Source organism: Lagenorhynchus albirostris, chromosome 13 (assembly GCF_949774975.1).
Source record: "Lagenorhynchus albirostris chromosome 13, mLagAlb1.1, whole genome shotgun sequence".
Taxonomy (NCBI): Eukaryota; Metazoa; Chordata; class Mammalia; order Artiodactyla; family Delphinidae; genus Lagenorhynchus; species Lagenorhynchus albirostris.
The window spans coordinates 51704859-51719686 of NC_083107.1; the positions used below are offsets into that span (position 1 = coordinate 51704859).

Below are 14828 nucleotides of genomic sequence, written 5' to 3' on the forward strand. Positions count from 1 at the left end.
CTTCAAAGGCTTTGCTGATTCACTGATTTGGATCCCAAGTCCTCAACACAGAGACCAAGAGATCTAAAGTTCCACTCGGATCAACAGAGTCGAGTCCTGCTGAATCATGGCACCTGGGAGCTGGAAGGTCCTAGACTTTGCCTGGTCCAATACTGTCACTTTGAAAAGAAAGACTCCCAGAAACAGAGCAATGAAGTGACTCGGTTCAGATCACACGATCAGGTTGAGACTAGGGTCAGAGGTTGACCTAAGACTGAGAACCCAAGGGCCCAAGGGTTTCCAGAGCAGAGAAGAGAAATTAAGAGACTTTTTGGTTTTCTTGGGTTTCCAGCACCTGTTTTAGAAAGGGATTCAGAAGCTCTGGCAGCCCCTTCCTCACAGAACCGAACAAGAGTTTCTCAGCGGCACAGAGAAGACAGTGAACAGCCCACAGTGCTCCCCAGCCTGTGTACGCCCGGAGCCAGGTGGCCTTCGGGAGGGAGAGCAGAGGCGCTGGGCGGGGAGGCCGTGGTGGGGTGGGTAGAGGTGGTGGTAATCCTGCGCTTTGCAGGCTTGGTCTGTAACAGGGTAGAAGTGGGCCAGTGAAGTGTCTGCTTTTGCAGCATGTGTGGTAATAAGAGCAAAACCTTGCAGGCTTGATAGCACTGCCTCTGTCATTCAGGTTGGACGAGCACACACTCCATGGCAGTGACAGGTGAGAGACAGAAAGGGGATGTCTAGACTCGGGCACAATCTGCCCAGGGCAGAGATCGACTCTCAGGTGCAGAAGGGACCTTGAAAGCCATTAAGTCCCCTTCTTCTCAAAGCTTCAGTCCACTTGACAATATGCCCATCTGTGCTTTTGCTTGACTGTCCCCCGTTACAAGAGATGAAGCGGCAGGCTCTGATTGTCACTGCAAAGCGCTTTCTGCTTGTATAGGCCCTTCAATCCACTGGCATCTGCTGGAGGCCCCACAGGGAGGGTGCAGTGCACGAGACCTTATAAATCTCTTCTCCATCAAAAACTACCTGTCCCATTTCTTATCACCAGGAGGCCAGATTCCTTCCTTGGCTCCCGGGGTAGCTAGTCTCTAAAGGTGGCCCCAATGAGCCACATCTCCTAGCATTCAGGGCCTCCTGTAGTTCCCTCCCACAGTGAATGGGGCTGGCCTGTAACTCACTCTAACAGCAGGATGGGGCAGAGTGGTGCTGTACCAGTTTCAGGACTAAGCCTTCGGAGAGCCTGGCAGCTTCTACTTTTGCACTTTGGGGGAGCCCTGAGCTGCCGTGTAAGAAGTCTGGCTACCCTGGAGACCCCACGTGGAGAGGGAGAGGCTCCGATACCTCACAGAGTGAGAGGGAGGTCCAGCCGTGCCCGCATCCCAGCTGAGCCCCAGCCTCCAGCTACCGGCCACAAGGTCCCAGGGGTGTGGGTGAACCCTCTGGTCATCCCACCAAGTCCAGCCTCCTGGCATCACATGGAGCAAAAGAACCACCCACAGAACCCGCAGAGTCATGAGAGCTAATAAAGGTACCGCTTCAGCCACTGCGTTCGGGGCAGTGTGTCACACCACTGTCCTGGGGGCGCCCACAACGGCTCCCATGGCCATTCTGGCACAGACGAGCTCATTGGTTTGGGTGGCGTCATTGGCAGAGATGCTGGATGCCCAGGTGATGAAACCTTCTGGAGACAGTGTCCTAACCTGAAGGAGTGCCCTAGGAGTGTGACATCAGGCCCCAGGAAGAGCCAGCAGGAGATCCTTCTGAGTACTAGGTCCTTCCAGGGCCCTCGATCTCATCTCCTAGGCTCTGCTGGGTTTCTTATGGATGTCAGTGTTTTTAGATCATGATGGCCATGTTCCAACCGTCCTACATTTGCAGACAAAGGTAAGGCAGATCCCCTCCCAGGTGGTGTGAAAAGAAAAGAAAAGAAAAACGCAATGAAGAATACGTTACCATTTTTGAGACTCAGGTTCTCACGGATCTCCTCGTGGTCACAGGGATGAGTGAAGTCAAAGATACTGTGCCCTGTTAGCTCCACCTGTTTCAAAACAAGGTTGGGCTTCATTATTCCTAACACTGAAGAAGAAGTCTCCAAGAGGAAGCTGGGCCCCCTTTTCACACTTGGAGAGAGGGAGGAGGCTAAGTCAGGTCTTCTCAGGTTCCACTCCACAGGTCCACAGACACACCAGTGTAACAGACTTCACGATGGATGTGGTTCACAAGGGTGGCTCTGTTAATCCAGTCGGCAGAGCTGTCCACCAGGGTGGCCATCAGCAATGCTAAGCCCAATGCCAGGGGTTCTCAGTGTGTTCCTGAGGTTTGAGGCTTGAAGTCAGAGAGAAGCAGGGTGGGCATATGCAAGGAGAGGTCAGGAGGGAGGTGATCAGAACCTTCCGCTAATTTCTACCCCCAAGTGGAAACGCTTTCCCTCCCTTTCTGAAAGAGCCAGAGGAGGGTGTCACCTGTGTGAGTCCCATGAACTTGCTGATGTTTTCTGACAGAAAGATCATGTCGCCATCTTGGGTCACGACGGCAATGAAGCCCTCCAAGGCTTTCAGGTACAAGTTGTCCATCTGCTGGTCAGCCTCAGCTTCAGGCTCACTTTCAGAGCAAACTGGAAAGAGACAGGGTTGGACGGCTTGCGTCAATGTGTTAAAGCAGATGTGACTGGCATGGACGGATGTCTGCCAGGGATGGCTCAAAGGCATTACGTGGATTTTTCTGGAAACGCACACTGCCAACCATCCAAGTGTCCACCACAGGCTCAAGCAGCAGGCATCTGATGAACCCACTGCACAGAGGACACCCTGACAGGAGCTTTGCGGGCAGTACGGTTGTTGTGGCCGCATACCTGTGGTACCAGTGGCAGTGGCAGCAGTTGTGGTCACAGAGGCAAAGGCAGTTACAGGAGTAGTCAGCCCAATAATTTTCCCTACTGGATGCTGAACAAGGACAGCATACCAGGTACTGCACTGAGCATGCTATATAATCTTCAAGACACCTGTGGGGCAAGTACTATTTTTTTTTGTCTCATCTTACAGATGAGGCCTGGAGAGGTTAAGTCATCTGCCCAAGGTTATAGAGGTTGCAGCTAGTGGACTCAGGCAGCTGAAGACAGAAGCCACACTCGTAACCATTCACAGGCTTTGGACTATTCCTCCTGTTAGGCTATTATGACTCTGTGTAAGTAACAACCTTTTTGAATATTAGTTTCCTCATCAGCTAAATAGAGATAATAATTCCCATCTCTTTGAGCTGTAAGGATTAAATACGTATGTAAAATGCCTAAAACGTACCAACTATCATGATTCTCTCTCCCTTCTGCCCCTCTATGACACTGTCACCGCCTTCAGATTGCTCAAAACCTGGACGGGGGCTGCGTGGCACACAGAGACACAAATTAAGTAAAAACTTCAGGTGGACAGAATTGGGCACCCAAGAGGCATACAGACAGTAAGTGCTGAAGGGTTCATAGGAAGAGGGGGTCGCTTTGGGGTGGTCAGAGACAACTGTTTAAAGAAGGGCATTTGAAGACACGCGTGAAAAACAGGGATCTCACTCTGTTAAACGAAAGGAGGGCTTTCTGGGCCTAGTGGGTTGGGCCGACACTGGAAAGCATGGAGGTGGCAGAGCCTGGAGAAAGCTCCCTCCAGGGACGGAGAACAGGTCCACCTGGCTGGAGAGGAGGGTCCATTTCCCAGACTTATCGACTGGCCTCACGACGTGGGTCCAGTGGCCTGGAGCAGTGGCATCTCAGGCCACTGCTTTGGGGAGATTCATCTGGCAGTGGCGTGCAAGGCGGTTTGGAGTGAGGACCAGAGGTGTGAAGCCACGTGAGGCAGTGGCTGCTGCTATGCTGGTGGCAGGCTGCAGAGGTGGTTGCTAGGGGCAACCTGGGAAGCCGTCCACTCCCCAGCCAAGCGCTGAGGAACCCTGGCCTATGAAGTATACCTCTGCTATGTGCAAAAGGCAGACTCAGCTCTTGTCCCAGCAAATACAGCTCTCAGGCCCCAGACCCTTGGCTGTTATGGCTCAGACCACAGACTTTATTTCAGCCCTGCTTCTCCTAGCTCATTATTTAACTCCAAATATACATTCACTTATAAAAATTTGTATTCATCCAGTACAAACATCAAGCCCAGTATGCCTCCCTTAATTTACAAAACAAGAGGATTAGAGAATAATTTGTCACTTACAAACGTTAACGTTCGCTTAACTAAAAAAAAGGAGTCTTTCAAACTGAGACTGCTCTAGGGAATGCAAAATGCAATGCATTTATGGGCCACTTGGCAAGGGACACATGGATGCTGTGAAATGAGGTTCAAGGGCCTTTCTGGAAGGGCACTGGATTTATTTGGTTCTCTTTTCTCTTTTCCCTTGAGCTCCTAAATTTAAGCTCTGGGCCATATGCTGTTATTCCTCAAGAAGAACAGATCCAAATTAGAAGATGTTCCTACCAAGGGGCCTCAGTGGCACCACTGTGGACCATCCACCTTCAGGACACAGGATCGGTGAAAGTGCCGAGGTCACTCATGCTGCCCAGGGACAGGCCAGCCTTTAGAGCCAAGAGTTGGGCCATACAGAGTGAGTACTAGCCTAGTGACTTCCCTGTTTTGCTAAAATGGTAGAATGGAATGAGGGACATTCTTTCCTCTTCATAACCTGATTCAGGTGGCTAGCCTATGGGAGGGGAGACTGTCTGGGAATGGCCTTTTTACCACACACATACCCACACTTGATCCCTGCCTCGGGCGCCTGCCATCTAACTGGTTAACTGAACTGATGATAGTGAACCAAAGTTCCAGGTGTGGGTGGTGCCTTGGTCAATGTTCGTGCTCTGGGTTAACACCTATATTTAAACAAGGGCTGCAGGAGAGACCATGACTTGACTCAGTGCTTTCAAATTGGAGCGTGCACCAGAACCACCAAGAAAACTTGCTAAAACAAGGATTTCCAAGCCCAGGGCAAAGTAAGAATGTGGGGCCTCTTGTTGAAACATTAAACCATGCCCAGGGCCCTTCTGTGCGGGACCGCACAGGTCACACAGAGTCATGGAGCCACCCTGGATGTGCCCCCTGCCCAGAGTTCCTGAGTCGGTAGGTCTCAGGCTGGGGGCTGAGAATGTGCTTTTCTAACAAGTTCTCATGTGATGTGGATGCTGGTGGCCCTAAGACCACAGGTGGAGAATCACTGCCTTAACTCAAGGTCCTACGAGCAACCCTAATGCTGGGAAAACCAAGTTTGGCAGGTGGTGACCTATTTGGGGGATGGGTGAGGAGAGGTTTTCAGCACTGTTAAAAATCACACCAGAGAGGTGAGCACCTTCTCCAGACAGCAGAGGCCAGCCCTGTGATTTCTGGCCTATTGAGATTTTCTTCTCTTCAATGTCTTTGATCTCAGTGGCAACACTGACTTCAAAATCTGGAGTAATCCCAAGACAACCCTATTTGGGTTAACTAGGCCCAGAGGAAATAGTTCTGCTTAAAATTTCCTGTTTTTTAACAGTTCCGACACAGTCAAACTGGTTTCCATCCGTGCCCAGTACACTTGCTTCCAGGAGGTGGCGAAATTGGCTGTAGCAGCTGGCCAGCTGGCCTCCAGGAGGGAGGGAGAGGGGTGCACAGGGCCCACGAATGGAAACAGAACATCTTGGAACTGAAGTCACCAGGGCTGGGGGGCCAGGAAGCCAGCAGGCCGGCCCCCAGGAACCCTGGGACAGCAAGGCCTCTTTCGTCTGTGGGAGGCTTTGCTGCCGCAGCACCTGCCTATACTCCTGGGGGCTTCGGAAGGAACCTGGCCAGCGTGCTGTCAGCTTGGAGCTGAGGGTGGAAACTGCGGGGCCGGATGCAGCCCTTCACCCGAGGGGCCGGAGGCTCAGGCACATCATCCGGCTGAAGACGGCTCTGCCTTCTCCTCTGCCCTTTCTCGGGAGCATCACATCTTCTGATGGGATCATTAATCTCTGACTCAGTGTTAAGCACACAGAAAATTCCTTCATTCACTACGCAGTTATTGCGCTCCTGCTACATGTCTGCCCCACGCTGGGCACGAAGCAGTCAGGTCATCTGTCAACAAGTGACGCTTACTAGATGCTCAGGCCTGTCCTGGGGAAAGTCAGGTGTAAGAGCATCCTTTCCCTCAAGGAATCCACAGACTGGTGGGGAAGAGAAAGATGAACCGCCGTAAGGCTGCGCAACAATCCAGAAGAGACCGCTGGTGCCGAATAAAGAGGAACCCACGGTAGGCGCTCCACAAACCCTCGGCAGGGTCCTTAAATTGCCTCGGGCTCCAGGTCTCAGTTACTTGCTTCCCAGGACCCTTCAGGGTCTGACCCCAGAGAAGAGAGGTGGCTCATGCAGATCAGAGGCGCTCCGCAGAGATGCAGCATGCTGGGCCCAGGAGCACAACACGGTTCTTTAATGCTAAAAATAGCCCCGGTAAACAGGCTTTGATGACTCCCCACAGCCAGGATATGCGCGGGCTGAGGTTTCGGAGCACTTTTTCCGGAGCACCGCGCATTTCCTTCAGGCAGCACCACGCGGGGGGTGGAGGGGGGACGGGACCCGAGGGGCAGCAGGAGCTGGGCGTCTGGGGCGAGCGGACAGGTGGCAGGGCAAACGCTCCTGACCGGGCCTCTGGGACCAGATCGTCCCAGGGCTGCTGGTCAGGGTGCATTTTTATTCCACCAGGGTTATTTTACCTCTGTTCCTAGTCTGGGAAGTCCCAGGAGTGTTTTGACTGGTCCTCAAACCACCCTGATGTGATCCTCCTGGTGCAGATGTGCTGTGCAGATGTGTCACCGGGTAGTTAGCAACGAAAGGGCTTTCCTTTTACACCAATTCTTCCCTCCGGCCCACAGACCCACAACTACACCCAGCCCTGGGTGTGCTGACTGCAAAAGCAGACCCAGTCAAGCCATGAGGAAACGTTTTTTTTTTTTTTTTTTTGCGGTACACGGGCCTCTCACTGTTGTGGCCTCTCCCGCTGCGGAGCACAGGCTCCAGACGCGCAGGCTCAGCGGCCATGGCTCACGGGCCCAGTCGCTCCGCGGCATGTGGGATCTTCCCGGACCGGGGCACGAACCCGTGTCCCCTGCATCGGCAGGCGGACTCTCAACCACTGCGCCACCAGGGAAGCCCGAGGAAACTATTTTTGAATCACTTACTGGGTCATTAGCCCCACCTTTAAACTCCACCATTGCCTGGTAGTAGGCTTGGGCTACCCTCACATCTTTGGCAGAAGGCACTGTGTTTTATCTGACCTTGCAGGCCTCCCAAAGGGCTTTGAAAGTCCACCATTAGAAATTCATTCCTTTATTCTGTGCATAACTTACTATCCTATCTCACTTCTCTGTGTTACCCTTCATAAGATGTTGTGCTGGGCTGGGGTCAGTACATACCTGCTGACTGACCAGAGATTTTTGGTTTAAGTTAAGGGAATGATCTGAACAAAGCATCTCTAGAAGAGATTGTACGATTAGCTGCTCTCAGCCATTAACATTCTGGCATGAATCAGCCTCTCAGCTAGCTCTTCACCAAACAGGACAGAAAAAGGCCTTGGTTTGAAAGGTGAGTGGGGCAAGGGGGTGAGACAGGAAAAAAAAAAAAAAAAAAAAAAAAAAAGTAGAGGTGAAAGCCTGGGAAAAGAAGTCCGAACGGGGGGACCTAAGAGGGCACCAGAAACCATATCTGCCTCCACAATTTTCCCTCTGGTCTCACTCTCTCCTGCATGAAAAAGGTCACGGCAAAAAACTAAAATCACTTGTCCCACATTTTAATGTCTTTCCCTTAGTAGTCCAGAGACGAGGAAATCATAATCTCTTGTTAAGACTGATGTCTTCACTAAGCAAATGCCAGTGAATTAATAATAAACCTGACATTTGTCTTAGAAAGCTTGCTGCACACTGACCTCTAGCTCTCATGTAAAATGAATTTGATTTTACCTCCTATGAGTATGGGGGAAGCCAAAAATCAATTTTATAGTGAAAAGCCAGCTCTGCATAGCTACCACTGTTTAAGGCTCTCTGAATGCAGGAGTGAACCTCATCTGGTTACAGTTTGCGGAGCTCCTCTTGAAAGAGGATTTAAGACAATCAAGTGGTATTTCCACTGATGTTCCCGTCAGAGTGTGTTCTGTTCTCGGCCCAGCGTGGAAGCTAATATCATAAAGCTATTGTTTCAGTTTGCTTCCTGTGATACAAATCTCAATCGGCCGCCCAGACTCCCAGCCTGAATTTCTCAGCATTGAGGTTTCCTCTCCAACATTCCCACACAGAACAGCCTACTGTGAAAATCAAAGGGAAACGTGTTACTAAGTAAAGAAGAAACTTTTCTAAAGCAAAACTTGGTCTTTTTTAGCCTTTTGAACTCTGAGGTATGCAACCAGCTATTTCCTATCATAAAGTGAGCCAACATCGGCGCTCACCTTTGTTAGAAATGCTTCAATAATGGATCTGTGGTTTGTTTTGACTTGGGAAAGCTTGGCAACTCTGCATTTTGCTAGAAATTGCTAGAAGGTGGTAAGAGGACAGTAAGGGTTTACACTGGGTTTTCATTTACATCATTCTTCCCAGAAGACTACTCTTATTATAAATCAATTTGCTTGTTCATAGTAAGTTTTATCTCTTAAGCTATAACTTACTGAGAGCCCATATGTGGCAGGCAAGAGGAAAAGGGCTTTCATATCCAATGTCCACGGTAAGTACTGGTATCCTCTTTGTGCGGATGAGAAAGTAAAGCTCAAAGGTAGTCAAGAGGTTTTCACAAGGCTGCAGAGAAGGAAGGCAGCCCGACTGAGGTTCCAGGGCAGGTCCAACTGTCCACAAATCCTGTACTCCTTTTCGCTGCATTGCATGTTTTGAAGAAGCAAAATGTGATTGAAAAAGAACAAGATCCTGTCTCGCATACAATTCCTAAAAACGATAACAACAATTGGTCTAAAGAATGTGTGGCAGCGGCCTGGAAGAGAAGGCGCAGAAAGCCATCCACCTCCTCCCCCAGGTGATGCATGTTTTATGAGAACTGCTCCTTCAAGGACACCCAGACCAGATGGCCAAATGTGGACACTTTTTATCCTTTTCTGTAATTTCTTTCCTCGGGACTGAGAGGACCAGAGCTGACACGCTGAGGGCTCTGGTCAGTCCAGGGCCAAGCCCAGCCAGAGCACAGGCACTTTGCTTCCACACTTGCAACCGCCCTGGGAGGGGATGCGTTGATGTCTCGCTGTGGCCACTCTGGTCCTATCTCCCTGGGCATATCTGGCACACACGGGGTTCACGCCAGCACACATGCAGGCAGATGTGCTCAGAGCCTCCAATATGTGTCCTGTCCAAGCCAACCCTGAACCACTGAGGGGGACGGTTATGCACGGGAGAGCTCGGAAACCAAGGCCGTGCACCAAGAGCAAGGGTAGAAACAGTCACTGAGTGTGTGAGGACCTCCTGCAGACCCCAATGCTCAGGGCCAGCCCCTGGTGCCTCTGTTTAACTTTGGTTCCTCCTCCAAGGGAGAACCCTCCCCTTCCCCCAGTCCTCAGCCCTCATCGACATCTCCGCCTGGCCAGGTTTGCAGAATGCTCCTGCCCTCCATGTCTCTCTTCCCATGGATTCAAAAGGACTGGAACTCCAGGCGCTAAATGTGTGACTTGGAGCAACCTTAACTTTGCTGTGCCTCACTTTTCATCATCTGTGAAATGAGGAGAAACATCCTACAAGTCCAAATTCAATCAGAGAGATGTCCCAGGATTAATGTATTACTCCTTTCGGGGCCCCCTGCTGGTGGAGGAACAGGGGTGGTGGTGGTGGAAGGAAGCAGCGACAAACCCAAAGAAATCGGTGTCTAAGAGGGGAATCCCAAGCATTGTAACAGGGAAGTCGAGATGCTTCTGGGTGTGGGGAAGGGGTCTCCGTTTAGTCATAAAGTCCTCCACTCCCTACTCTGTGCAGATGTAAAGATGATTCCAACACTACCGGACACTGCCCTCACCTGTCCTGGAGGACAAACTTTTTTAAAGGAAAAAAGTACACACGTGTCCTGCGATGGCATGTCCAAGCCTTTCTTATACTTCAGCCCATAGTTCCCTCTTCCTGTAGCATCTAGGGTGACAAGTCTGCCATTGCCTTGCCCTGTTTCCTTCAAAGTATTTATAGAGCAAGTCTCTGCCCTGGGTTCTCTCCCTCCTGTCTGCTCTTTCTTGAGACTTTTTAGATTTGCAGTCCAGGGTTAGCCCTCCAACCCTTGGATCCACTGAGCTGTTGTCCTACTTTCTGAAAGTCTTCCCCCCATATCCTTCCTGTGCTCCAGGGCCCGGAATAGCACATGCCGGTCTGGCCTCCCCGCCTCACACTAGATTCCCTCTGCTCTGGGTTTCTTTCCCAGAATAGCCACTTCATAACAGGATGGCAGAGTCGACCCCACTCCAAGGCACGCGGCTCACTCAGGAACACTGAAAAGCCAGCACGAGAGGACCTTCCCTTGCCCCTCCTCCTCCACTCACCACCTTGGGTGCTGCCACCTGCAGTGCCACAGCCAGGTGGGGTGCGGAGGGGCACTGCCCGCTGCCTGGTTTTGTTAAGAAACTGGCAGACTAGAGGGGACTGTCGCATCAGACCTGACACTGGCAGAATCCCCAGGCCACCTCTTTCTGGTCAGGACTAACGGGAAATGGTATTTTGAAGAAGGTGAGCTCTAAGGGGATAAAAAAAGTTTTGTGAACTTGAGACTTGCAGAGATTATCAGGGGAGGTGAGAATTAGTTGGTTCTGAGGGGAGACTGTTACCTGTCAGGGGCTCCCCGGTGAGTAGCGTGGCTGGGTCTGGTGCTTTACAGACTTTCTCTCAGTTAATGCTTAAAGACACCCCATGCAGTAAGTATTTTAACCCCTTTTAACAGATGAGGAAACTAAGAGCAGAGACACTGCATACTTTGCCTGGCATCCTGACTAGTAAGAGGGAAAGGTCCTATGGGCGCACCTCCGCTCTGGAGAAAGTGGCCGCGGATAAGCACTAAGATGCTTCCTAAGGATTCACTCACTCTCGACTGGAGTGTGGGTCTGACAGCCAGAGCGCGGGAACTGGGGAGCCAGCAAAAGCTGCCCTCATCCTCGCAGCCCTCTCTGTCCCCTCAGCTTCCAAGCACTCCCCTGGTCCTGCCCTTGCTCTTCAGCCCGTGGCTGTACTCACTGCAAAGGCCACTGCTGGAAAGATGTTCAACGAAAGAGAACGAAGAGCCAATGACGGCGTTTCTATGGGTGGGAGGTCTGCAGAGTGCGCGTTCCTGGGGAGGAAGACCTTCCCTCTGTGCCAGTGGCCTTCCAGCTCTGGCCCAGTGGCACCTCCTGTGTGCGAGGGCACGTGGGGAAGGAGCCCGGGGGCCCGCAGCCTCACCTGAGGACAGGAGCTTGTGTGTACGCAGGAAGCTGATGGCCAGCCGCATGATGGAGGCCTTGTCCAGGTGGGAGCTCACGCTGTGAGGCAGGGGCAGCTCGTGGGCCAGCTCGTAGAAGACCTCCGTCTCCTTGCTCCGCCGGCACCTGGCAGCATCTCGGGACTTCTCCTTCCTCCTCTCCGAGCTACTCCTACATCGAGAGGCAGGGGTTAGTCTCTAGCACGTCACTTGTCATCCCATCACACCCCTGGTCACGACATCCCCGGGACTCCCCACCCACGGCACGGCCGGACCCTCGCGATGAGCTGACGCGGGCTCACGCCAGTCACCTGAGCCGCAGAGAGTCAGCTCTGTACTGTCAGTTCTGCCTTCACGCGTCTCGTGTCTTCTCGGCCGCCTTCCCCTCCTGCGCGCCATGGAGTCCACAACAGGGCTTCACGTGGGTGGGGTTTGAACAAAGCCTTGCTGATTGAATCAATCCACTGGCAATGCCTGGGACCTGGTCCAGGGCTATCTGGGGACTGAGGTGAGTGCCCAGGGACGGAGAGGGAAGGGTGAGGAAGCTGTGGCCAGTGGCCCAGATGGCTGTCAAAGCCTCTGGAGAACAAGATGAAGATCTGCTTCTGGATAAAATGCTCTCAGAGACAATGAAGCCCAGTACGGGACCTTAGATCCCATTTCGTATCAGAGAGTGATTTCCACCGTAAAAATCGAAAATGCCACTAAAGCCCAAGAACGGTCAGCCAGATACCCGTCAGTCTGATGTCCCGACGTGCACACCTGCTGAGGGTTAAAAAGGACTGAGCACAAACACGATTCCTCTTTAATCCTGCCAGGACAGGCTACCAGCAGGCCTCATTTTCCTTCTCCTTGCAGGACAGAGGGCCACTCACCAGCTCTGTACGTTTATATTATTTAACCTGATTAGCCTCAGTTTTCTCATCTGTAAAGTGGTAATACAGTACTTGCCCCACAGAGTTAATGTGAGGATTGAATATGATAACTTCTGTAAAATCTTTTTTTTAATATAAATTTATTTATTTTTCATTTATTTTATTTTTGGCTGCGTTGGGTCTTCGTTGCTGTTCATGGGCTTTCTCTAGTTGCGGCGAGCGGGGGCTACTCTTCGTTGCGTTGCACGGGCTTCTCATCGCGGTGGCTTCTCTTGTTGGTGGAGCACGGGCTCTAGGTGCGTGGGCTTCAGTAGTTGTGGCACGCAGGCTCAGCAGTTGTGGCTTGTGGGCTCTAGAGCACAGGCTCAGTAGTTGTGGTGCATGGGTTTAGTTACACCGCGGCATGTGGGATCTTCCCAGACCAGGGCTCGAGGCCATGCCCCCCGCGTTGGCAGGTGGATTCTTAACCACTGTGCCACCAGGGAAGCCCCCAACTTCTGTAAAGTCTTTAGTGCCAGGCCTATACCAATGGTAAGCAGTCAATGTTAGCTAATATCAATAACAAATATATTCATGAAAAGATCATCGTGAGAGTAAAAATGTTACAAAAGAGTACAGTATAATCCTATTTTCATGGCAATGTATTATACATAACACTTCCTATACTAATAACTGTTATTCTTACAGCTATCACGTATACGGTACTTACTATGTTCCAGGGACTGTCTTAAGCACTACTGCACTGGCTTCTTTAATTCTCACAACTACCCTTAGAAGTAGTTGTTATTATTACCCCTAATTTACAGATGAGGAAACAGGTCCATAGAGACTAAGTACAGTCGTCCCCCTTTATCCACGGGGGACTCATTCCAAGCCTCCCAGGGGATTGCCTGACCCCGTAGATACTACCGAACCCTACCTGTACTATGTTTTTTCCTATATTTAATGGGCAGGTAGCGTATATAGCACAAATACGCTGGACAAAGGGATGATTCATGTCCTGAATGGGATGGTGGGACACTTCATCATGTTATTCAGAATGGCATGAGACTTAAAACCTATGAATTGCCTATTTCTAGAATTTTCCATTTAATATATTCAGACTGGGGTTGACTGTGGGGGACTGAAACCATAGAAAGTGAAGCTGTGGATAAGGGGAGACTGCTGTAATTCACCTGCAGCCTCTGCGCAGGTAAATGGGGAAGTGGGGCTTTGCACCAGGCAGCTGGGCCCCGGAATCCAGGCTCCTCTCCATCAATGATGTCTTGCCTCCCTAGGCTCAAAAATGTTACAGTGTCAGGTCAGTGAGGTTAGGAGGAATTTTTTTCTTAGTGCTTCTCTGTATTTTCTTATGTTTCTATAAAAAAAACAAACCTGTATTTCTTGTTTAATAAACAAGTTTGTCTTTATTTTTTTAAAAAGGTGTCCAATGCAGTTCACGGCTCTCAAGGCCTCACCCAACCGGCTCCAGCTTGCTCTGTCTATCCTCTCTCCTGAGACTTCCAAAATCAGGGGCTGCTTCTCCTTTTGTTTGGCTGTACAGCCTGTTATCTGGACTGAAAATTCAGTATTTTGGGATTCCCGGAATGTTGACACGCCGCCTCTCAAACCGCCAAGATGTGGGGCAGAGGCACTGTTTTGACTTTACCACATGCTTCATTTTAGAAAAACAAAACAACCAGCTCCTTGGATGGATCAAGCCTCATAGACTCAGACCGCAGGAGGAAACTCCAACAGCTGTTAATGGTCAGGAAGAACCTTCAGAAAAATTGTGAAACGAGTGAAATTGCTTTTCTTGTCCTATCTCCCTTTTCTGTTTCCTTCACCCAATGCACGTTTCCTCCTCTGCCCCTGACTTCCAGCTCTCAGAACTCTCGTCCCTGCACCCCACGCCTTCAGAACCTGCCCTTAGGATCACCCTGCTCTTCCTCCAGCCTGTAGTGGCAGTTTGTATGCTAGTCCCTCTCATTTGCATTTTAATCCCGACCTCTGATTGTGGAGCGAAAACAGTTGTTCGAGGTTTGCACGCATCCTGGCCCAGGAAGGGAGGGTGGGAAGGGGACAGGATGCTACAACTGTACCCATCACACCTGCGTGTCATGAGAGCCAGCGTCTTTAGGACACTGGATTCCACTCTCCAGCACAACCGTCGTGCTCCCCAACAGAAGCATCATCAACACATGACCAGCCATTAGGGGTCTCTAGAGAAGGCCTCCTGGGTGAAAGAGATACCAGCACATTTACATCAATGTGACATTTACATCAGTGTCTGCATGCACAGCGCTTCCCTTTGCCATTGCCCCTTCTTTGAAGTGGAAGAGCAGACAGAGAGGAAGAGCCAGGGAAGGAAAAGGCCGTCTGGAGTCGGTGCTCTGTCTGCCAATGGCCTTTGAGATTTGGCTCCTACTACATTCCCTTGGCCACACAAATGTTTATTGACACCCACTTTTGTGTCGGGTGCTGCACCGAGAACCTTCCACGTATTACCTCATTATAATCCTCTTAACAACACAATTGTGGTAGGTATTGTGAGCATATTTACACACTTGGGAACTGAGGCTCAGACATC

At 50.9% G+C, this 14828-nt stretch overlaps 2 protein-coding genes across 3 annotated transcripts in view; one reads left to right on the plus strand and one right to left on the minus strand.

Annotated features, from left to right (window-relative positions):
* ATP6V1E2 (ATPase H+ transporting V1 subunit E2) overlaps nt 1-14828 on the plus strand; it is a 438965-nt gene that overhangs the window by 164885 nt on the left and 259252 nt on the right. The window lies entirely within an intron of this gene.
* EPAS1 (endothelial PAS domain protein 1) overlaps nt 1-14828 on the minus strand; it is an 89396-nt gene that overhangs the window by 28466 nt on the left and 46102 nt on the right. For both annotated transcript variants that reach the window (XM_060169904.1, XM_060169902.1), the window contains exons 2-4: nt 11366-11556; nt 2445-2596; nt 1936-2020 (exon numbers count right to left, since the gene is read on the minus strand). In XM_060169904.1, the coding sequence (XP_060025887.1) occupies nt 1936-2020; nt 2445-2596; nt 11366-11556 (428 nt within the window). The remainder of the gene's footprint in view (nt 1-1935; nt 2021-2444; nt 2597-11365; nt 11557-14828) is intronic.